The sequence below is a fragment of the Natator depressus genome, chromosome 3 (assembly GCF_965152275.1).
Source record: "Natator depressus isolate rNatDep1 chromosome 3, rNatDep2.hap1, whole genome shotgun sequence".
NCBI lineage: Eukaryota > Metazoa > Chordata > Testudines > Cheloniidae > Natator > Natator depressus.
The window spans coordinates 109,924,506-109,947,693 of NC_134236.1; the positions used below are offsets into that span (position 1 = coordinate 109,924,506).

The window sequence follows — 23,188 nt, forward strand, 5'->3', positions numbered from 1 at the left end:
AACTAGGTACGCCTGTGGCACTATAGAAATAAATAATAATACTTTAGTGCAGGGTAAATTAGCCAACCACATGCCACTGAAGAATGGAAGATAGAGAGCTCTGTGAGATTGAAATGTGCATAAGAAATTTGTTTTCTCTTTTAGCTTTGTCGAGCATACATAATTCTTTTTGGAAATACTTGTCTGAAGATGAATTCCATCTTTGAAGCTTTTAGGAGTTTGACCTGCTTCTCAGGAACATTCTCCTTGCCTCTCTGTATCATTAAAGCTTCACTATTAACATTCAAGTCAGGCATACTGGCTTCTGAGGGATTTTAAATGTAATGCACAAATATGTGACTTTTAATATTTTACAGCCCAATATCAAGTGCACTGATCTATAAGTAGATTCCTCACCCCATAGTCTTTTGTTTTATGCTTCAAAGAGGTTGGATGAAGTGTTTTATGCTGGCTCCAGTTGGGGGAGGAGAAAAGCTGTCTTTCCAGTGCAACAAAAATAGATTAAAATGCTATGCTATTAGGGCAGCTATTTAATGCATCCCATAAGGAACGAGCTCTTCAACTCACATTGTCAGAAAACTTTCCCACGTATTATGCTTAAATTATGGGGTTTTATCATGCTCATTGTGATGAATTATTTTGTAATTGTTATCATTTAGTGCACGTGCATATAAACAGATATATTGGTAACGTACATTGCAGTAGATCGTTGCAAGATGTGACTGGAATATGCTTGAGGTTTTTTAATATCTGGAAAATCATTTGAAGTAAGCTTGTTGGTTTATGAATGACCATATATTTTAACCATTTATTACCTAGGAGAAACATCCTAATTAAAGGGGTCAGATAATATATTCAATGTAGATTATAGTCTTTGAAAGTGTAGTTTGTCTGCAGATTGGGGCGCATGGTATTTGCCCCCAAGGTACTCTCCGAACTTTTATAAAAGAACCTATTGTTTGTTTAAAAAACTTTCTTATGTAGTGGAAACTGCATATAGTGCAGTATATTGTGTTTTTTTGTGGTTTAACATAAGTTGAATTGCTTGCAAATAGAAGGAACCTTCAGCATTTATAAGTTCCTACAATGGTGAGAAGTACTGGTGCTTGGAGTCTGCAGAGTTTATAAGCTTGTACAGCTCCATAGGAATGTTGTGTTGAGAATTGCAACTTGAATTTTATTTCAAATAGGGTTGGAATTTCACTGTCAGTTCCTTATCAGCAGGTTTCACTGATTAAACACTGTGGTCCTACTTGCTATATCATGAAAGCTTTCCTCTTAAAACTGATATGGCTTCCTTTGAGAAATGGTGCTGCTGGATAGGTCTAATTGTCTCCAGAAGTGTTCACTTATTATTCAATTAGAAATGGTATGAAGTAGCACTGATAGTTTTAACAACCCATTGTTGAAAGTGAGCCTTTTGATTAATTTTTGGTGGTGGCAGTGAAGAATTTGCATATGTATCCGAGGCCAGAGAGTACACATACTGCGGTACTATTTTGATAGCCACAATCGTGTTCAGTGCTGATTTTAAATTAAATATTGTGTTGGTAGTTTCTGAAACACACAAACTAATGTGCCAAATTTCAGAGTAGCAGCCGTGTTAGTCTGTATTTGCAAAAAGAAAAGAAATACTTGTGGCACCTTAGAGACTAACAAATCCTTTGAGATTCCAAAGAAGTCAGAAGCAGGACACCTAATTAAAAATAAATAGGCTTGCAAGGATTAGATTTTTATCGATAAAGGTTAATAGACATTGATTTCACCTCACACACACAATCTGATGGAAAAAACATTTCCTTTGATGACTGAAATTTCAAGATAGGCAAAGTAAGAAAAATGTTACTTTGAGAGCTTATCAGAGTTTGACTTAAGACTATATACTTTGTTTGTTTTGATATACAAATTGTCCACATAATGTTTTAACCATTATAAAACTTTAACTTTTTGAATCTCAACATCTACTGTACTTTAAATAATTGTCTGATGCCCCTATTCTCTGCTCCCTGATTTCCTACAAATGAAAATTCAAATAAATAAATATTGAAAGAAATACTTAAAATAACCGATATTATCCATCAAAATTATATAAAAAAGAATTCTGCCAAGCCTAAAAACAAACAAAGATGTGCAGACAGTTCACAATGCATACTAACTTGCTGATTCATAGGTCCCTAGTTTTAGGCTGCTCCTCAGTGTTTCCAAATATTATTTGATGTATTGCCAGAATGGATTCACTCCCTGTTATTACTTCAGGAATATTAGACGTAGGCTAAATTTTTCAGAGCTAAGTTCCATGTTCAAAAAGGGTCTTAAGTGTCTAAGTCCTTTTGGCTTTCAATGAGACTCAGGCTCCTAAGTGCCTAAGTCACTTTTAAAACTAGGATTAAAGACTCCCTAGAATTAAAAACTGCAACAAGAAAGAGTCGTCCTCCTCCTTACTGATACTTCATTTTGTAAATTTTTTTCATTATGTCTCCATGAATCTGAAGAAGTGGGTTTTTTTACCTACGAAAGCTTATGCCCAAATAAATCTGTTAGTCTTTAAGGTGCCGCCGGACTCCTCGTTTTTGTGGATATAGGCTAACACGGCTACCCCTTGATACTTCATTATGTAAAAACACCAACAACTACACCTACAGATAAACAACTACCACCACCCCCACCCAAAAATTTTCCATGAAGTCCTAGCACTTTGCATATTTTGGCCTGAATTGCTAGCATGATGATCAGTATTTTGGCTGCAGGAGTTTGTGTTCTAGTATTCATTCAAATATATGAAATATAGCTTAATTCCTTTTAGAAATAAAAACATTCTGTGCCCATTTCCTCCCTCTTTTAAAAATAGCAACCTTTTTATCAAAAACAGAGCTAGAATGCCAGCCTAGCCAGGATTACTTGGACACTTTGAAGAGACTGAAAGATATATTGGATGAATTGGAGAGTAAAGTACAGTCCATCATGAGTGCTGCGAGTGACCCAAGTAAGGCTGAGAGAGCTTTGCAGCAGACAAAGGTAAGTTTATTTTCACTTTTGCATCTAGAAATTTGGCTGTCTTGATAATTTACTTACCCCAAAGAAGCATTAATGCAGCTGCTTTTTCCCATCCTACATCTCAATGCTTTAGCCAGCTTAACTGGGACTAGAGGTGTTTGGTGTACTCTAGCCACATGAAGTGGGATAATTTAGACTTTTTCCCATCACCTTGGAATTTCAGCTGGGTAAGGAATCTATCTTTTTTTTATCCTAAACTGTGAAGAAGTATAGCTGTGAGCTATTGAAAGACTTGCCTTTCAGGATGCCTTTCAGAAGCAAAGAGTACTAGCCTTTTGGTACCATGGAGACCATTGCTTTAAAACATCTGTAGCTAGAGAGAAGTGAGACTTCACTTACTATTATTGCATGTATATAAAGTAAGTAAAAGGTTTCAGAGTAGCAGCCGTGTTAGTCTTTATCCGCAAAAAGAACAGGAGTACTTGTGGCACCTTGGAGACTAACAAATTATTTTATTTGTTATGAATTTGTTAGCCTCTAAGGTGCCACAAGTACTGCTGTTCTTTTTATAAAGTAAGTAGATATCTTTGTCAAAACCTGCTATATAAATATACGAACCTCCCACTTCATGTCCGTGTGTGTCTGTGTCTGTGTCTCTCTCTCTCCCCCCCCAAATAGTTAAATTGTTTAAAAAAAATCCCCCTAAATTAACTGTTCTCCCTCCTCACCCCTTTTTGTAACCACGCTGTGCATGGAGAAACTTTTTTTTATGCATTAGTGTAGGAGTGCGGGGATGAAGCTGGAGGAACTCTGCTGAAGACTAATCACTGGTTAATTTTTTTCCGTTTTTGGGGGGTTTTTTTTGTGGGTGGGTATTTGGGTGTGTTAAAATCCCCAGTAAGTGAGGCTATCAGTGCTTTACTTTATAGACAGCTGATTACAATATGGCAGGAATTCTATAGCTTGCTCTTTTGATACTGCTGCTGTGTAATTTAAAGTTGGCAGAAGCCTTTAGTACATGAGCTGTTGGAAATCATGAACGTGACATTTTTTTAGTCTCTGGGGTCTGTCTGACTGGACTTCTGTTTAAGAATTCCACTCCACCTCTGTGACTAATGGACCTGAAGAGAGATACTGTGCAGATGTATGATAGTATAAGAAAGAGACATGAGAGTTACAGTGGAGAGCAGCAAAGATCTCAGATGATGAGTAGGAGGAACCTGAGTCTGTCTGCTCTCTTCACTCACCACTAACAAAGAGCCATAAGTGCCTGCGGCATAGGGCTTACGTTGGGATTGCGTTAGTCATCATTATACCACTCAGGTATATCATTACACCCCTTTACAGAAAGTGCATCTTCTTTCCAGAAACATTAGCCTGAAAACAGACTTATCAGATGGACACTTTGCAGTTTGTACAGACTGATAAGCAAGTGCCAGTCATAAGAGGAAGCACAAAATAAGTTTCCTGTGTGTCTTTTCTCACTAACTACATGGTGAATTTGAAAATGTTCATAGAGGAGAAAACTTCCCCATTACAGTACGTGTAATTAGACAGAGATCATCACAAGTCAGCAATGGGTGCAAATATTAGCATTTTTGTGGGATTCTTTTAAAAAACCAAACTTCAGAACACTAACAGAAATGCCTGATTTAAGTAAAACTGTGGTGATCTTGGTTCTTATTTTAAATTTCTGTCTCAAAGGACGTGAGGGTTTTCTTTGTAGTTAATATTTGAAAATTAGGTATTTGGCCTATCCTGTGGCTCTTTAGAACTTTAAAAATGCATGATGCCTATTGTTATTACTATAATCTTATATTACAGCTAGTATAGCAGCACTAAAAGCCAAGGTAGCCATTGCTTCCATAGTGCTTCCTGTAACATATTTTGATTTATGTGATAACATGCAATATCAATGGGACACTGAGGATGAAGGGAGTGTCTTAGCTCCATTTTCTGCCTCTTTTGACTCAAATTCCTTAATGTAGACTATTTGCATGTGTGCACATACTGGGTATATCACAGTATTTAGGGTTACCATACGTCTGGGTTTTCTTGGACAGAACATCTTTTTTGGTTTTCCAGTCTCCGTCTGGGCCGATTTTTGGAATATGAACAAATGTCCATGATTTGGTACTGCCATCGTTACTTCTGCTGCTGGCAATGGCGCTGCCTTCAGAGCTGGGTGGCCAGAGAGGGGCGGCGGCTGTATCCCTCTCCCACCACAACTCTCCCCTTCTGGCAGTGTCCTCTATTTGGGAACTTGAAATATGGTAACCCTAAAAGTACTACTCATATGTACATTCTTTTTCTGTTTTCTCCCTGCAGATTGTTTGTGAAACAACAGAAGGCCAGAAACCCACCGTAGATAAACTTGCTGCAGAAACAAAAGCTTTGGAAAAACATGCTTCCTCTGATATAGCAAAGATCTACAAGCAAGAGTTCAAGCGTGTACAGGAGCAATGGGACAAGTTAAAGGTCAAGTTTTCTAATGATGTTCACCTACTGGAGGAAATTGTCTCTAAACTGAGAATATTTGAGGTAAAGTGAAAAATATTTGGGTTTATATCTGTTTACATACCCATTAAAAGTCCATTTCCTTCTCCCTATGCAAGTATGAATCCAGCTGATGTTTGACTTCAACATTAAATATGTATTGGCCACAGATTTAAGTAGAATATAAAAATCTTATCACAGGGAATGCTGAAGTATAGTGTAGTGTTGTCATGAGTCTCTCAATTTTAAAACCTCTGATTTACTTTTTGATCATCTGAGAATTTGTACTTAAAAAAAAAAATCCTCCTTTTTACTCTGTTTCTGGAATGGCAAGGGTCAAGTTTATCATTAAGAGTTTACTCCTGCTAGGTGCTGAGTGCCCTCAGCTCTCATTGATGTTAGTGGAAGCTGAGAGCATTCAGCGCCTCTCAGGGATGTTCAGCACCTTACAGAATACAGCTCTAAATGCTTTGCTTTTCTGTTTCTGAAAAGTAAGAGTCCCATTTCTGCTGCTGAACCTGAGTCCCTTGAAGTTGAGTTTGTATTAAGTGTAGTATTGGATTGGCACAGTGCCTTCAAAGAGTAAGGGAAAAAGGAGGGTGATATACAGGAACGGTTTTCCAGTTCTAAAAATTAGTCTTTGAAATCTCAGGAAGGTGGGTAATGGTTATTAAGAATAATTAACATTTACAGTGTATGGTACTTCATCATTTTTTAAAACGCTTTTCAATCAATCCTCAGCAACAGTTCTCTGAGGAAGGAAAGGAAATAGCCTCACTTTAGAATGGGAGGGATTAGTTGCTCTGTGTCACAGATTCATTGTGTAAAATGGATTTAAATTAACTTCTGGGTCGCCTTCCCATTCTCAGTTTATTAATCTGTGCTATCTCTATGGGGAAGCAAAAACATGAAAATTGAGTGCATCATAACTTGCTTTCAAAATGTAGCTCAAAAAAATATAGTACTAACCATCATTTGTAATTATGAAGTGGAGAGTGTGTGCCAATCAGAGCAGATTAAAAACCAGTCTGTCCGTTAATAAGGAGTCATTGGTGTGTCTAATGTGATTAGTGTAGTGTGTAAGCAGACATTTTGAATACATTTCAGATCTGGGCTTCCTCTTCTTTCTTTATTTCAAAATCTAGAAAGTAAAAAATGTGTGTCTGGGAGATCTACTCATCTATCCCTCATTAGTCTATTTATGGTAGTTCCAGATTCTGAATATAAAGTTTCCTTTACCACCGTTTTGCAGCTAGAAATTGCTGACAAAGGAGATGCTGAGCTCTCAAATTGAACTGCTGTCTGAATTTTATATTTCCACTTCAAAAATCTGCCTTATTTGGAGATTTTTTTAATATGCATTAAACGTCTTTGAATAATCTCTATATTCTCTTCCATTTGAAGAATATATGTTTTATAATATATATATATATATATATATATATATATATATATATATATATATATATATATATATATATATAGCATAAGATTCAGAGAAAAGGGAGAGTGCTTTTTTCCTCTTCTGATCCCACTACTTTTGGGGTGGGAGCGGGGGGTAGAATGTACACTTTACTTGGAGAAATTTTAATCCAGACAAGGATGTAACCGGGTGGCTTGCCCCATGGGCTGCTGAGCCTCAGGCTAAGTCAGCGCTGATTACAGGATGAGCTTCGCCTTAGCGGGATCAGGAAATTCCCTATAAAAGGCAGCAGGTGGCTGCAGCTAGCTGGGGAATGCTCAGAAATACAAGTCAGAGGAGTTAGCTTGCAGCAACGAGAAAGATTTGACTCTTGCAGAGACATTGAACTGTGCCCAGCTCTGGGAAAAAGGGGTTGTTAACCCTCTAATGGAGTGGGGAGAGATGCTGAATGGGGGTTGGGGCCTCAAGGGCCTGTGTATATCTGAGGACTGAATAAAATGGACCCCAGGCTAGGAATATTTTAATTTCTTTTGGACTGTCTTGATTTTGAGGACCCATGTGAAGGAGACTACAGGAGCAGATTACTGCAGATGCACCTCTGGGCACGAGGGGGTGCTTGGGTGGTGGCCAACCCTGATACTAAGAACTTGTCAGTGGAGACCTACATTTGTCTAAGTTGAGACTGTTAATGGTATGGCTAAGTAACATAGGCCTGGCTTGCAGAGTTTAGTCAAAGCTGGACAAGCTGATTAAGGTTGATAAATGAAAAAATGGTTGGGATTTGCTACCATAAGCTTGGAAAAACATACTTGTGGTGCGAAATCCTAGCCTCACTCCTTCGTAGGGACAGAGTATACACCCACATGCTCATGTGAGTATTTTGCTAGGTTATTTACTAATTATTCGTCCTAGATCTGGAGCTGGCTTCCAGTTTACCCCTGAGTAACTGGCTGGGCAAGCTCTCTGAGTATTGGTATAACAATCACTGAAATATGGCCCTATTTAATAAACTTGTAAATAGAATCCACAAAGCAGTCTGAAATTAGAGGGAGGTGAAGGGAGTTCTCAGAAGGAAGATATCCGCTGCTTTCTATTTATTACTGGGAAGTCCTGTTGCCTGTAATACTGAGAGGAGTATGAGCTGTCTGTCTACTTTATCAGAAATACCTGGTTTGTTTAAAAAATTGTTGCTGCTTAATTATTTATGCAGCCCAGGATCAGGTGGAGATCCATTTCTGCCAAGATATGTTCACTCTGTTTCATCAAAACTCTCACTTTTTTGCTACTTTCATGGCACCGATCTGAGGGATCTTAAAAAGTAGGGAAGGTCTGAGCTCAGAGGGCAGCCTGATTTTACTTCTGTTGAAGTCAATGGCAATCTTTTTAATTGATTTCAGTGAGTTGGAGAAGGCCTAAGGTGAGCAAGTCTGTGTTAGTCTAGAGCTGGAAACGACCATTTAAGTCATCTACTTATTCTCTCTGGCTGGCAAGGGTTATTCCCTGTTGTAAATTTACCAGGATTTTCCCCAGTCTAGTTTTAAACCTGCCAAGTGATGGAATTTCAGCCAAAACCTTTGGTGATCATTCTGCATGCATCTCACTTTTAAGAGGTTTATCTTGATGTTAAGCCTACAATTTCCCTTTCTTAATCTCACCCCATTCTTCCTAGTATTGCGCTTCATGATAAATAACTCCTCTTCTTCCATGTGTTCACATCATTCAAATTACTAGTAGATTTACAATGGTTCCCTCTTAGTTCTCGCTTAACTATAGATACTTAACTTTTTAAGTATTGCCTCCAAAAAATTCGGTTTTGCAGTTCTTTTCAGAACTCCCTCTAATTTCTTGTAATTGCAATATCTTTCTTGTAACTAGTTGCACATCAAATTCAGCATTTACTGCAGTCATTTGAATAATCCCCATGTTCACCCACTTAAACATGCTTATCCTGTGCAGGATTGGGCCCTGAAAATGCTCCCTTTTGCATACACATGAGCACGAGAGAACAAGGTAGCGTACTCCGTTATTGTATCAGAATCATCTCCGTGATGTGATGCAGCTACAAGCTGAGGGAAAAACTCTCCTTTCTGATCTTCATAGTAGTACTCAATGTTAGTGTACTGCCCTCCCTGTGTGTTTGAGTCACCCACTGATGTCAAGGCTGCTGATGTTCCACTGATGTCAATAGGAGTTCTGGAGACATAGGGAGAACAGAATGCTGAAGTTGAGTTCTGCGGTGCAGATCTAAGAACAGAATTTTTTCCTCAGCGGGGAACTAGGTACCAGTACATAGTTTTAACGGCGGGGAAAAGCTTAAGAAAACTGCAGAAGGAGACCGTACTGAAGTATTCTGAAATGTGCAGTGGTGGTGACTGAGGAGAGGTTCTTCCAAGGGCTTAAATATGGGTGTTTTTTAATACAATGAAACGTTTTTCTGATAGTTTTTGCCAGCATTTCCTGAATGCTTTGTAAAGCTATCAGTAAACGAACAAACCTACATAAAGCTGCATATTTGTAGCTTCCGAGTTCCTTTGAAGAGCTTTGTTAGTACATACATTGGTGGTGATATCCCGGGATGCTATAATTTAAAAACCATCATAGTTTAAACATGAAGATTGAAACAAAAACTTCATGGTTAGGACTGGGCAGATCAGAGTGAAGTTTGCATTGCCGGGGAGGGAGGATCTAATCTGTGAACTAGTTGTATTTGCATAGATATTCTATACCCAGACTTAGTAAAGCAGATAGATGAGTGGGTAGGCAAGAGACGTGGGAGTGAGTTGAAGCAAGTGAGATCCTGATGAAGATAGTTTGCATTTACATAAGGATTATTGTTTTGTTTTTAATCAGTTTTCTCATGTTTTTAAATTTACATTTTGCAGCAATATGAACACTTAGTTCTGAGATCTACACCTGACAAATATCATTATCCCCATTTTACATATAGGCAACCCAGAGAGTGAAGTGACTTATCAAAGGTCGTACAGCAGGTCAGTGGCAGAGCCAGTCCTGTCCACTGGACTATGCTACAAGGGACCATGGAATTTCCCCTTAATTGTGGGACGCGAATTCTGTGGGTCATCAGTGGCACATGGACTAAAATGTGTGTTTAGATTTCACTTTGGGAAATAAGAGAGGAAACATTCATTTTATTCAGCTTTGTTAAATGGTGCGTAGCTTTACAAATTTTAGTGGAAAATATTGTAGAAAATACTATTGGGCAAATGATCCCACTCTAAAGAGACCATCACACTCGCACATCCTCTGGATTGATAGCTGTGGGAGGGAGTGTTGTGTAGAAATATCCAGAAGGATTCCTCCTCAGCATCTTGTCCATGGATGGCAGGGTTTCCTTCCCTGTCATGAAGGCGACAAAGCCTGCCCCTAAAGCTGACACATCTCTTCAGGTTCCTGCACTGGCTCTGGCCTCTTATATCTCCCAGGTAGCACAGCTAGTAATGGAACAGAATTGCCAGGGATCTCTCCTGCTCTGTGGTTGCAGCTGTCCCTGGGTTCCTCCTTGCAGGGACTGACCTGGGAGAGAGAATACAGAGAAGTATGTCCTATTTTTTAGGTAGAGTTCTGAAGGGGCTCCTAAGGGTCTTATGATATACCCCCCCCCCCCCCCAGCCATCACCATCTCCCCTCCTTTTCTCCACATGGAAAGTGGACAGCAGAGAGGCCCTCTGCAGGGGTGGGGGCAGTGCCAAATAAGTGTGAGCGCTCCCATTTTGTGCAGAATGGTTCATATCTGTGCATTAAGAGGACCACCCCCACATGAGAACATAAGTGGTATGATCTGGCCCTGAGTTTTAATATATGTTGTATTATATGTCTTTGTCATAGAATCATAGAAGATTAGGGTTGGAAGAGACCTCAGGAGGTCATCTAGTCCAACCCCCTGCTCAAAGCAGGACCAACCCCAACTAAATCATTCCAGTCAAGGCTTTCTCAGGCTGGGCCTTAAAAACCTCCTAAGGATGGAGATACCACCACCTTCCTAGGTAACCCATTGCAGTGCTTCACCACCCTCCTAGTGGAATAGTGTTTCCTAATGTCCAGCCTAGACCTCCTGCACTGCAACTTGAGACCATTGCTGTTTGTTCTGTCGTCTGCCACCACTGAGAACAGCCTAGCGCCATCCTCTTTGGAATCTCCCTTCAGGTAGTTGAAGGCTGCTATCAAATCCCCCCTCACTCTTTTGTTTTGCAGACTAGATAACCCCAGTTCCTTCAGCCTCTCCTTGTAAGTCATGTGCTCCAGCCCCCTAATCGTTTTAGTTGTCCTCCGCTGGACTCTCTCCAATTTGTCCACATCCCTTCTGTAGTTGGGGGACCAAAACTGGATGCAGTACTCCAGGTGTGGCCTCACCAGTGCCGAATAGAGGGAAATTATCAATTCCCTCAGTCTGCTGGCAATGCTCCTACTAATACAGCCCAATATGCTGTTGGCCTTGGCAACCAGGGCACGCTGCTGACTCATATTCAGTTTCTTGTCCACTGTAATCCCCAGGTCCTTTTCTACAGAACTGCTGCTTAGCCAGTTGGTTCCCAGCCTGTAACAGTGCATGGGAGTCTTCCATCCTAAGTGCAGGACTCTGCACTTGTCCTTGTTGAACCTCATCAGATTTCTTTTGGTCCAATCCTCCAATTTGTCTAGGTCACTCTGGACCCTATTCCTACCGTCCAGCGTATCTACCTCTCCCCCCATTTTAGTGTAATCTGTGAACTTGCTGAGGGTGCAATCCATCCCATCATCCAGATCATTAATAAAGATGTTGAACAAAACTGGCCCCAGGACCGACCCCTGGGGCACTCCACTTGATACCAGCTGCCAACTAGACATCAAGCCGTTGATCGCTACCAGTTGAGCCCAAGAGTCTAGCTAGTTTTCTATCCACTTTATAGTCCATTCATCCAATCCATACTTCTTTAACTTGCTGGCAAGAATATTGTGGGAGACCGTATCAAAAGCTTTGCTAAAATCAAGATGTATCACATCTACTGCTTTCCCCATATCCAGAGAGCCAGTTATCTGATCATAGAAAGCAATCAGGTTGGTCAGGCAGGACTTGCCCTTGGTGAATCCATGTTGACTGTTCCTGATCACCACCTTCTCCTCAAAGTGCTTCAAAATGGATTCATTGAAGACCTGCTTCATGATTTTGCTGGGGACTGAAGTGAGGCTGACTGGTCTGTAGTTCCCCGGGTTCTCTTTCTTTCCTTTTTAAAATATGGGAACTATATTTGCCTTTTTCCAATTTCTGGGACCTCCCCCAATCACCATGAATTTTCAAATATAATGGCCAATGGCTCTGCAATCACCTCAGCCAACTCCCTCAGCACCCTTGAATGCATTGGGTCCCCTACCACTCTGGACCCATGGACTTGTGCATGTCCAGATTTTCTAAATAGTCCTTAACCTTTTCTTTCACCTCTGAGGGCTTCTCACTTCCTCCCCATACTGTGTTGCCCAGTGCAGCAGTTTGCGAGCTGACCTTGTCTGTTAAAACTGAGGGGGGGAAAAAAGCATTGAGTACTTCAGCTTTTTCCACATCATCTGTCACTATGTTGCCTTCCCCATTCAGTCAGGGTCCCACAATTTCCCTGATCATCATCTTGTTGCTAACATACTTTTAGAAACCCTTCTTGTTACCCTTCACATCCCTTGCTAGCTGCAACTCCAATTGTGTCTTGGTCTTCCTGATTACACTCCCTGCATGCTCTAGCAATATTTTTATACTCCTCCCTAGTCAGCTGTCCAAATTTTCACTTCTTGTAAGCTTCCTTTTTGAGTTTAAGCTCACCAGACATTTCACTGTTAAGACAAGCTGGGTCTCCTGCCCTATTTGCTATTCTTTCTGCACGTCAGGATGGTTTGTTCCTGCACCCTCAATAAGGCTTCTTTAAAATACAGCCAGCTCTCCTGGACTCCTTGTCCCCCCATATTAGCCTCCCAGGGGATCCTGCCCATCAGTTCCCTAAGGGAGTCAAAGTCTGCTTTTCTGAAGTCCAGGGTCCATATTTTGCTACTCTCCTTTCTTCCTTTTGTCAGGATCCTGAACTCAACCATCTCATGGTCACTGCTGCCCGGGTTGCCACCCACTTTTACTTCCCCTACCAATTCTTCTCTGTTTGTAAGCAGCCGGTCAAGAGGAGAACGGCCCCTAGTTGGTTCCTCCAGCATTCGTACCAGGAAGTTGTCCCCAACACACTCCAAAAACTTCCTGGATTGTCTGTGCGTTATAGTTGGTTTAAAAGGAATGCTAAATATCTTTTTCATCTCTCTTCCCTCCTCAAATTCTTTTCTAGATTATCATACCTCCACCATATTGTAATATTTGGTTCTCTTGTTTGCATACTTATATTCTTGCTTTCATTTTTCTTTAACCTACTGCAAAGAAATATTGCACATGCTTCTTATAGGGACTCATGTTGATATTCAGTACATGTAATCTTTGTTTCCAGTTGGTAATCTTTGTTTCCAGTTGGGATGAAATTGTCCTATTATTGAGCTCATCCAAATTTAGGGTATAATTTAAAAAAAAAACCACCCCCTGCCTTATGCATTTGACTGACTCATTCTCTTTCTGCATGATGTGTAAGTATTTACTTTATTAAACCTAGAATGTAAGACCCATACTGGGTCAGACCAATGGTCCATCTAGCCCAGTATCCTGTCTTCTGACAGTGGCCAGTGCCAGATGCTTCAGAAGGAATGAACAGAACAGGGCAATTATCAAGTCATCCATCCCCGTCGTCCAGTCCCAGCATCTGGCAGTCAGAGGTTTAGGGCACCCAGAGCATGAAATTTAATTAAGATGAAACCACATCTCAACTGTCTGAGACCCAAGGGTAGGTGAAGTAATAACTCCTATTGGACCAACTCCTGTTGGTGAAACACAAGCCTTTAAGCCCATGCAGAGCTCCCGGTCAGGTCTGAGAGAGGTACTCAGAGTTACTGCTACATCTCCCAGACCTGAAGAAGAGTAAGTTCAAAAGACTGGTTCTCTCATGAACAGGAGTTGGTCCAGTCAAAGACAGTACCTTACCCGCTGTGTCTCTACTACTCCGGGACCAACATGGCTACAACAACACTGCAAACAATCTTAATGTTCTGCTTTTTCAAATAAGAACATTCGAAAGCAAGGTACTTAAGCACATACCTAACTCTAAAGCATGTGAATTATCCTATTGCATTTGGTTTGACCAGTTATGTGCTTAAAGTTAAGCACGTGCTTAAGTAAACTGTCAAATCTTAATCTTAAATGAACGCATATTTCATATGGAACTGTTGTTTCACTGTTGGAGCTTCCTATGGTTTGTTTTGAGAACTGATTTCACAAACCAGTCTAATCAGCTGCAGAAAATTCCAAAAGCTGGAGGAGGAACAAAACAATGTCAAGAATTTAACCATAAATCTTTCCAATAGTGGATTTGGGACAAAAATAAGTACTGCAGTGCTTTAATGGGCTTCCAATGCAGATATTTTTTTAGAAATTGGCAGTGTCATATTTGGATCCTGAAAGTATTATTGTTACAAGGTTCCAATGAAATAAGACATACCTTTCTTCAGCTTTGGAATGCAGTATGGAATATATACTTTATAAGACTCAATTGTAGCTTTTAAGGAGCAGCTCTGTATTGGGATGGTTGTGTCAGCATAAAGTGAAACTGAGGTACAACAAATTGAAAAATGAGAAAATGAATACTTTTTTCTGCAAAGTGTAACTAACCCAAGGACCTCTTTATCCCAAATATAATTGAAGCAGCGAGTATAGCAGGGGTTTTAAAATATTAGGCTTAAATAACAATATTACACATCCACAATTACATTAGACAGGATAAAACTTTTTTGTTAGAAGGGATACAAATCTTCATTCTTCAGGGCATAAGCTAACTGATAAGAGTTAAGACACTTCCCTGTATCTGGTAATGGCCACTCTGAGATAGGCGATTGGATTTAGTGGATCATTGTTGTGATCAAGTGTGGCATTTTCTACACATCTGCGTTCCTTAGAAAGGCAAAATGGCTCCCAGTGGTCCCCAGCAGGCATGGAGGAGGAGCATCCTTGCTACTGCACCTTTTAAAGAGATACAGTGTGCACCGTTCCTACCTGTGTCAGTGCAGTGCAATGGGGAGGGAAAGGATTCCTGGCCCCACCTCCTTGGGCACAGTGTATTCCTGGGGAATATGGCGGGGGCAGTCCCTGCACTCCTGTCTACAAAGTGGCCTATAGTTGTGCCTGGTCTTCACAGAGGCCTTACAGTAGGGTGTGGGCAGAAACTCCTTAACCCTATACTCACCCCCCTCCTCTGTTCACCTGTTTAGTGGCCAGGAACAGTGCAGCCTGTATTTAGAAGTTTTGTTACTTGCATGTATTACTTTACAAACATTCATATAAGTCTGATGGTGGGAAACAAATCTCTCAAACAGAACAGAAATTGAAGTTATGCTAGCAGCTTTTAAAATTGTCCTCCCTTGTTACTGATAGCTGTTGAAATGCTGTAGTTATAGGCTGTTCATCATGGAGTTACTGTGTTCAATTCAGGCTGATTCAAAAATCATTCAGAAGTGGATGGATGGTGTGAAGGACTTCTTAATGAAAGAACAGGCTATCCAAGGAGATTCTGAAGGGCTTCAAAGACAGCTTGACCAATGCACAGTGAGTTCTGCTTATCTAGGGAACCTTCTGCAATAGTGTTTCTCTCATCTTTATTATTTTGCTACTATTATTAAACAGTGTATGACACGTTCAGTAAAGCATGGCAAAAATTCTTTCCCTTTGTTGTCGTCTTTTTTTGTCCAGGTAGTATTTTTCAATTAGCCCTTCAATCCATTTGACCCTAATAATACATTGCACTTCAGAGAGCTTCTTCCAGGCCTCCTAGCATGCTTACAAATATCTAGTATAATGTAGCTTCACAACTCCCATGATAGATAGGTAAGTGTTTCCCACGTTTTATGGATGAGGGAACTGGGACAGAGGAAAAAGTGACTTTCCTTGGTAATAAAAGAAGTCCTGCTCAGAGTCAAGAACCACATGCAAATCTCCCAACTCCCCAGTTCTGGGCCTCAACCTTTCTTCCCAACCAAGGACTAGTAGTATTATCCCCCAATGGCTATGAATTTTGGCTGAGAGCATGTGAATAAACCCTGAAACGTAGTCAGTTTGTTTGTGTCGCTTTCCCTTGTTTCTGGAAATTTGGAAATGTCCAAAACACTTGTGCATCCTCTTCAAACCCATGGCATTCCAAGGGGATAATATAGGCATTTTGGCATTTTTTGAATATTAATTTGAATGATGTAATGACGGAGTCAGGTGGGCTATAGTTATGTTGTCTGTTACGCCTCTGGTACGCACTCTGCTGACTGGTATATGAATAGGGTTGATATTTATCTTGGTGTCTCATTGCCTTCAGTACAGATGTATTTGAGAAAAGAGAAATGACAGGAATGCATATCATACAGATGTCTTACAAAAATAAATGCATAATTCGTGTACTCCCACAATAGGAGTTGTTAACGTGTTCTTTCTCTGATACATGCTTAGATGTTTGTTAATGAAATGGAAAAGACTGAGCTGACTCTGAAAGAGATGAAAGAAGTAGAGTCCACTTTAAGAAGCCAGCCTGTTGTAGGAGTTGATACCTGGATAAAGTCTAGGCTATTCGACTGCGAGGCAAAATGGGAGAAACTGAGCAAACAGGTCAGTAACTGATAGCATTACTACTTATTTGTTTTATCTGTAACTGTTCATTGCTTTTTCACTCTATAGGTGTTAATGGACTAGATGGGTAATAATAGAATAGTCAAGCCTTTAGATGTAACATCCCATTTATAAAATCTGTTTAAAAAGGAAATTTGTAGTTTGATATTGTAGCCTGCTAGGAAAAAATGGTATGATGGGCTTGTTCAAGGAATCAGTGCTTTACTTTGACACTGTACTTTTTGAGGTAGATGTCTGTTTCTAATTTTTAAACATTTATAATTCAAAAAGTTGTTGATACAATGATAAATCAAAAGAAAAGATGACTGATCAAGAATAGTTTTTACCAGCGCATGTGTTTCATTTTATTAAGTACGTTTAAGTCACATTTTTACATCCTGTGATGTGCCCTTTTGGTTCTGTTGAACAGAACAGCCTGCAGCACGCATGCTCTATTGCCAGAGGTCTTAGAACACCCTCCCATTGACTTCATTTGGAGTTGCGTTTGTGGCTCTGGGAGATAGATGGCCCTTAGTTTAAGTTTTAAAAGTAATATATTGAGATCATTTTTAATGAGAATAATGGAAGACTTCAAAACAGGTATGTGACAGGGTCCCATTGCTCTTGTCCTCTTTTTGTTTTGCACAGAGACCTTCCCTTCTGTAGATACCACCATGCGGTTTATTTACAGTGTCACTCCTCCAGCTTTTACTAGGGTGACCAGATGTCACGATTTTATAGGGACAGTGCCGATTTTTGGGTCTTTTTTCTCATATAAGCTCCTATTACTACCCATCCCGTCCCGATTTTTCACATTTGCTGTCTGGTCACCCTAGCTTTTACATATTAGTGCAGTCATAGTATTTACAATATTATGTATCTTTACTACTACTCCTTTTCCAAAGCATGTATGTGTGAGAAGTTTCTCTTCCCAGAGAACTGCCTTTTGTCAGGTCCTGCTAGTCTTGTCTGTCTGTCTCTTTCTGTCTCCTGCATTTTATTCCTGTGTTTTTATCTAGTCTCCTTGTTAATGGGCTCATTAGCTTCACAACCCCAATCTGAACTAATAATCAGAAACTCCTCTTCTTAATCAGGCCCTGCCCAGGGCTTAACTGGCTAAACAGTGACCAGAGTGCTGGTTAAGTTGCTGATTCCCAGCACTCTGTCACAAGGGAATATAGTTTTAATATTGTACCTTGTCAAATCAGTATTTCATTTTACAATAAATGATCAAAGATCCAGTTAATTTACATTTTGGTTAATTTTAGTTCAGTGCATTGTTCAAACTGGTCCATCGGTTTTCCACTCAATACAGTTGAGCTCCATATTAAGAAGTGTTATCTCAGGCATGTCTGGAAAGTGGCTTACAAAAGGGAACAGGTTTGAGATTGACAGGCCCAAATTGAAAATTTTACCCTAAAAGGAAAATAGTAGTCATCTTCTGTGTTATAATGTCCCCCGATGGAGTTTAAAAAAATGTGTTCTCTAGAGTGACTGGTAATTCCTCTCGGCTGGTAAAAAAACAAACAAACCCCAAAAAAAAAGGTTTTGTTTCCTAAAACAAAACTTCTGTTTTCTAAATTACAGTACACCTTATATATTCAACTGTTAAAATGGCTGAAAGCTCAACCCAGGCCCAGTAAATCCTCTGACAAATGCACTAAAAGTTAAAATGCATTATTCCCATATCTAATGGGTATCATTGCTTTAGATCTTTTTCCTGTTCAGTTTGTAGTTAAAGATTATCTGATTTACCAAGTCAACTTGCCTGTTGTTCATCTTATCTCTTTCCCTAACAGACAGTTGTAGGCCTTTTCTCAAGTTGCCTGGGAGGTCTGGAATATTATTCCTGACACTGTGCCACCCAATTTTTGACCCATCCTTCAAAACCCTTCTGAAAATTTTTTTTTTACTGTTAGTTTTCCAGTGCTGACCCTCCCTCTCCAGTCTTTGGTCTCCACATTAATCAGAATGTGTTTGTACCTCTTCTGGATAGAAAAAGAATTACACATCCATGTGCCATAGGCCATATACTGCTTGTTGCTAGTGACTTTTCTTTAGCTAAAGTGGCAGGGGCATGTACTTTTGGAGCAAGAGAATGTGTCTTGAGTGGCCATGGTGAGCAACATAGGGACACCTGTGAAGTTCCTAAGTGACTACTTATTTATTAATACTTATAAACTAAAAAGATAGGACACCGAAGGGCACTTGATACTCTCTAGTATCTCAGGGAGTGTCACCAGACTATACTCAGAGAGGAAAGACGTATCTTTTGTCCCCGCCAGATCTTGGTCTTCCTCCATGGAAGCAGGTGGCTTGGTCTGCTTAAAATAGCTCAAATTATTAGTTTTGAATTTCTGAATCTTTTTATCTAAAAAGAGAACTGTAAAAAATGTTTTGGTTGAGGGTATTTAATTACTTGACTTTGAGTCTATGTTAAAATGCGTTTCAAATGATGTGAACAACTTCAAATAGTGAAACCACCTTAACTTTTCTTGTTGACATTTCTAGATTGTTAGTCAAAAAAATCGGTTGTCTGAAAGTCAGGAAAAAACTATAAACTTGAAGAAGGATTTGGCAGAGATGCAAGAATGGATGACGCAGGCTGAAGAGGAGTACTTGGAGAGAGATTTTGAGTACAAATCTCCAGAAGAACTAGAGAATGCTGTAGAGGAAATGAAGGTCAGAAATACTAGATCATTACAAAGACCTGGTTACGCATAAACAAATAAACAACACCACTTAACACTTTTTGTCTGGGCGCTTACCTTGAGTTTTATATGATGATTACTTACATGGAAGGGTGTTCTGCTCATGATAAGATTAGTGCTATTCTTCAACTACACTTTATGGAATTTTAATTTTTAAAGCACAGGCTGAATAAGCAGATTTTCTCATTGGGCAAAGAGCAGCAAGAGTTCCATAATGAAAGGCTACCCACTCTGACCGACAAGCAGGGTTGGTGTCTGTAGGAAATTGGGTCGGGGTCGGCGTGGGGAGAAGGAAAGATGTGAAAAGTGAGAACAATAGAAATTTATTGCAGGAGCCAAAAATTGAGAAAACAAGAGAAAATGTGGTATTATACTTACGTAAATTAGCAATTCTATAAACTGATCCATCCATTTACAGCAATTGGGTCATATGTCCTTGAATAAATAAGGTGTCTTGATGTGGGGAAAAAAATTGAAACAAATTTGCTTTGTATTTTGGAACCAAGACAAATTTGTGACTTTAATATCAGAAAAGCAGCCCTGTCCCTGCTCCTCTCAACTTTCAGGCCAGTAGTCCCAAATTTAAAATATATCTTCTAGTTGAATATAGATCATTGACCCAGCAGATGGCTATATGATCTAATCTTTTTGGGCGGAGGTACAGAACTGACGAGCATTTTTGTCTGGGCATTAAAACAATTATAGACCCAGGTTATCCAGTAGAATATTAAATATAGGGTCTATTTTTACTTTCTACTATACTGACACATCTACATTCAAAGTTATAAATTGCTTTTCTCAAGGAGTCTTTGTGAAGCAGTTTTCAGCAAGGGTTTTTCATAGATGTCAAGGCCACAAGAGACTATTATGATCTTCTAATCTGACATCCTGAATAACACAGGCCAGAGAACCTCCTTGCGTCTTTTCAGTAGAATAAATGTCTGAGAAATCTTAGTGCAGTCTGTGTCTGTTTAGTCCAGATTCATACCCTATACTACTTAATGTGATAAGGACATTGTAATAATCTAGATGGTTAACCATAGTTTTAGCATATACTTAATATCTAACCAAACTCTTCTGTTGTTGATAAAGGGTATTATTTTGGGATTGCATTTAATATTTGAAAGGAAAAGAAATCTGTCTTTTCAAGGATTTTCAGAAGCCTAATTTCATTGTCATTGAAATTGATAGTAAAACTCCCATTGCCTTCAGTGGGAGCAGAATTAAACCAACGATAAGCGCTTTTGAAAATCCCGTCCTAAAAGAATAGGTGAACAGAACCATGTGCATATGGTTCAAACTGTGGAGGCGAGGGCCTACAGAGAAAGATGAGAAAAGGACCCCCAGGGCAGCATTTTTTTTTTTTTGTGGTGTCTAACCTACCTCTACCTTCTCTAACCTAGAGGGGATAGGTTTCAGAGTAACAGCCGTGTTAGTCTGTATTCGCAAAAAGAAAAGGAGTACTTGTGGCACCTTAGAGACTAACCAATTTATTTGAGCATGAGCTTCCGTGAGCTACAGCTCACTTCATCGGATGCATACTGTGGAAATTGCAGAAGACATTATATACACAGACACCATGAAACAATACCTCCTCCCACCCCACTCTGCTGCTGGTAATAGCTTATCTAAAGTGATCATCAAGTTGGGCCATTTCCAGCACAAATCCAGGTTTTCTCACCCTCCGCCCCCCCCCCCCCCCCAACTCACTCTCTTGCTGGTAATAGCCCATCCAAAGTGACCACTCTCTTCACAATGTGTATGATAATCAAGGTGGGCCATTTCCTGCAGAAATCCAGGTTCTCTCACCCCCCTCCAAAAACCACACACGCAAACTCACTCTCCTGCTGGTAATAGCCTATCCAAAGTGACCACTCTCCTTACAACGTGCATGAAAATCAAGGTGGGCCATTTCCAGCACAAATCCAGGTTTTCTCACCCCCCCAACCCCCATACACACACAAACTCACTCTCCTGCTGGTAATAGCTCATCCAAAGTGACCACTCTCCCCACAATGTGCATGACAATCAAGGTGGGCCACTTCCAGCATAAATCCAAGTTTAACCAGAACGTCTGGGGGGCGGGGGGGTAGGAAAAAACAAGGGGAAATAGGCTACCTTGCATAATGACTTAGCCACTCCCAGTCTCTATTTAAGCCTAAATTAATAGTATCCAATTTGCAAATGAATTCCAATTCAGCAGTTTCTCGCTGGACTCTGGATTTGAAGTTTTTTTGTTGTAAGATAGCGACCTTCATGTCTGTGATTGCGTGACCAGAGAGATTAAAGTGTTCTCCGACTGGTTTATGAATGTTATAATTCTTGACATCTGATTTGTGTCCATTTATTCTTTTACATAGAGACTGTCCAGTTTGACCAATGTACATGGCAGAGGGGCATTGCTGGCACATGATGGCATATATCACATTGGTGGATGTGCAGGTGAACGAGCCTCTGATAGTGTGGCTGATGTTATTAGGCCCTGTGATGGTGTCCCCTGAATAGATATGTGGGCACAGTTGGCAACGGGCTTTGTTGCAAGGATAGGTTCCTGGGTTAGTGGTTCTGTTGTGTGGTATGTGGTTGTTGGTGAGTAATCGCCAACACCACTTTCTACAAGCCATTACCCTATGATCCCACTGAGAGTTACCGAAAGCAACTACAGCATTTGCTCAAGAAACTTCCTGAAAAAGCACAAGATCAAATCTGCACAGACACACCCCTGGAACCCCGACCTGGGATATTCTATCTACTACCCAAGATCCATAAACCTGGAAATCCTGGGCGCCCCATCATCTCAGGCATTGGCACCCTGACAGCAGGATTGTCTGGCTATGTAGACTCCCTCCTCAGGCCCTACACTACCAGCACTCCCAGCTACCTTCGAGACACCACTGACTTCCTGAGGAAACTACAATCCATCGGTGATCTTCCTGATAACACCATCCTGGCCACTATGGATGTAGAAGCCCTCTACACCAACATTCCACACAAAGATGGACTACAAGCCGTCAAGAACACTATCCCCGATAATGTCACGGCTAACCTGGTGGCTGAACTTTGTGACTTTGTCCTTACCCATAACTATTTTACATTTGGGGACAATGTATACCTTCAGATCAGCAGCACTGCTATGGGTACCCGCATGGCCCCACAGTATGCCAACATTTTTATGGCTGATTTAGAACAACGCTTCCTCAGCTCTCGTCCCCTAATGCCCCTACTCGCGCTATATTGATGACATCTTCATCATCTGGACCCATGGAAAAGAAGCCCTTGAGGAATTCCACCATGATTTCAACAATTTCCATCCCACCATCAACCTCAGCCTGGTCCAGTCCACACAAGAGATCCACTTCCTGGACACTACAGTGCTAATAAACGATGATCACATAACCACCACCCTATACTGGAAACCTACTGACCGCTATTCCTACCTACATGCCTCCAGCTTTCACCCTGACCACACCACACGATCCATCGTCTACAGCCAAGCTCTGCGATACAACCGCATTTGCTCCAACCCCTCAGACAGAGACAAACACCTACAAGATCTCTATCAAGCATTCTTACAACTACGATACCCACCTGCGGAAGTGAAGAAACAGATTGATAGAGCCAGAAGAGTTCCCAGAAGTCACCTACTACAGGACAGGCCTAACAAAGAAAATAACAGAACGCCACTAGCCGTCACCTTCAGCCCCCAACTAAAACCCCTCCAACGCATTATTAAGGATCTACAACCTATCCTGAAGGATGACTCAACACTCTCACAAATCTTGGGAGACAGGCCAGTCCTTGCCTACAGACAGCCCCCCAACCTGAAGCGAATACTCACCAACAACCACATACCAC

At 40.5% G+C, this 23,188-nt stretch overlaps 1 protein-coding gene across 1 annotated transcript in view; it reads left to right on the plus strand.

The window, feature by feature from the left end:
* UTRN (utrophin) overlaps positions 1 to 23,188 on the plus strand; it is a 594,030-nt gene that overhangs the window by 180,145 nt on the left and 390,697 nt on the right. Inside the window, exons 22-26 of the mRNA XM_074948548.1 lie at positions 2,870 to 3,015; positions 5,323 to 5,535; positions 15,465 to 15,578; positions 16,467 to 16,622; positions 19,134 to 19,304. Coding sequence (XP_074804649.1) covers positions 2,870 to 3,015; positions 5,323 to 5,535; positions 15,465 to 15,578; positions 16,467 to 16,622; positions 19,134 to 19,304 — 800 coding nt within the window. The remainder of the gene's footprint in view (positions 1 to 2,869; positions 3,016 to 5,322; positions 5,536 to 15,464; positions 15,579 to 16,466; positions 16,623 to 19,133; positions 19,305 to 23,188) is intronic.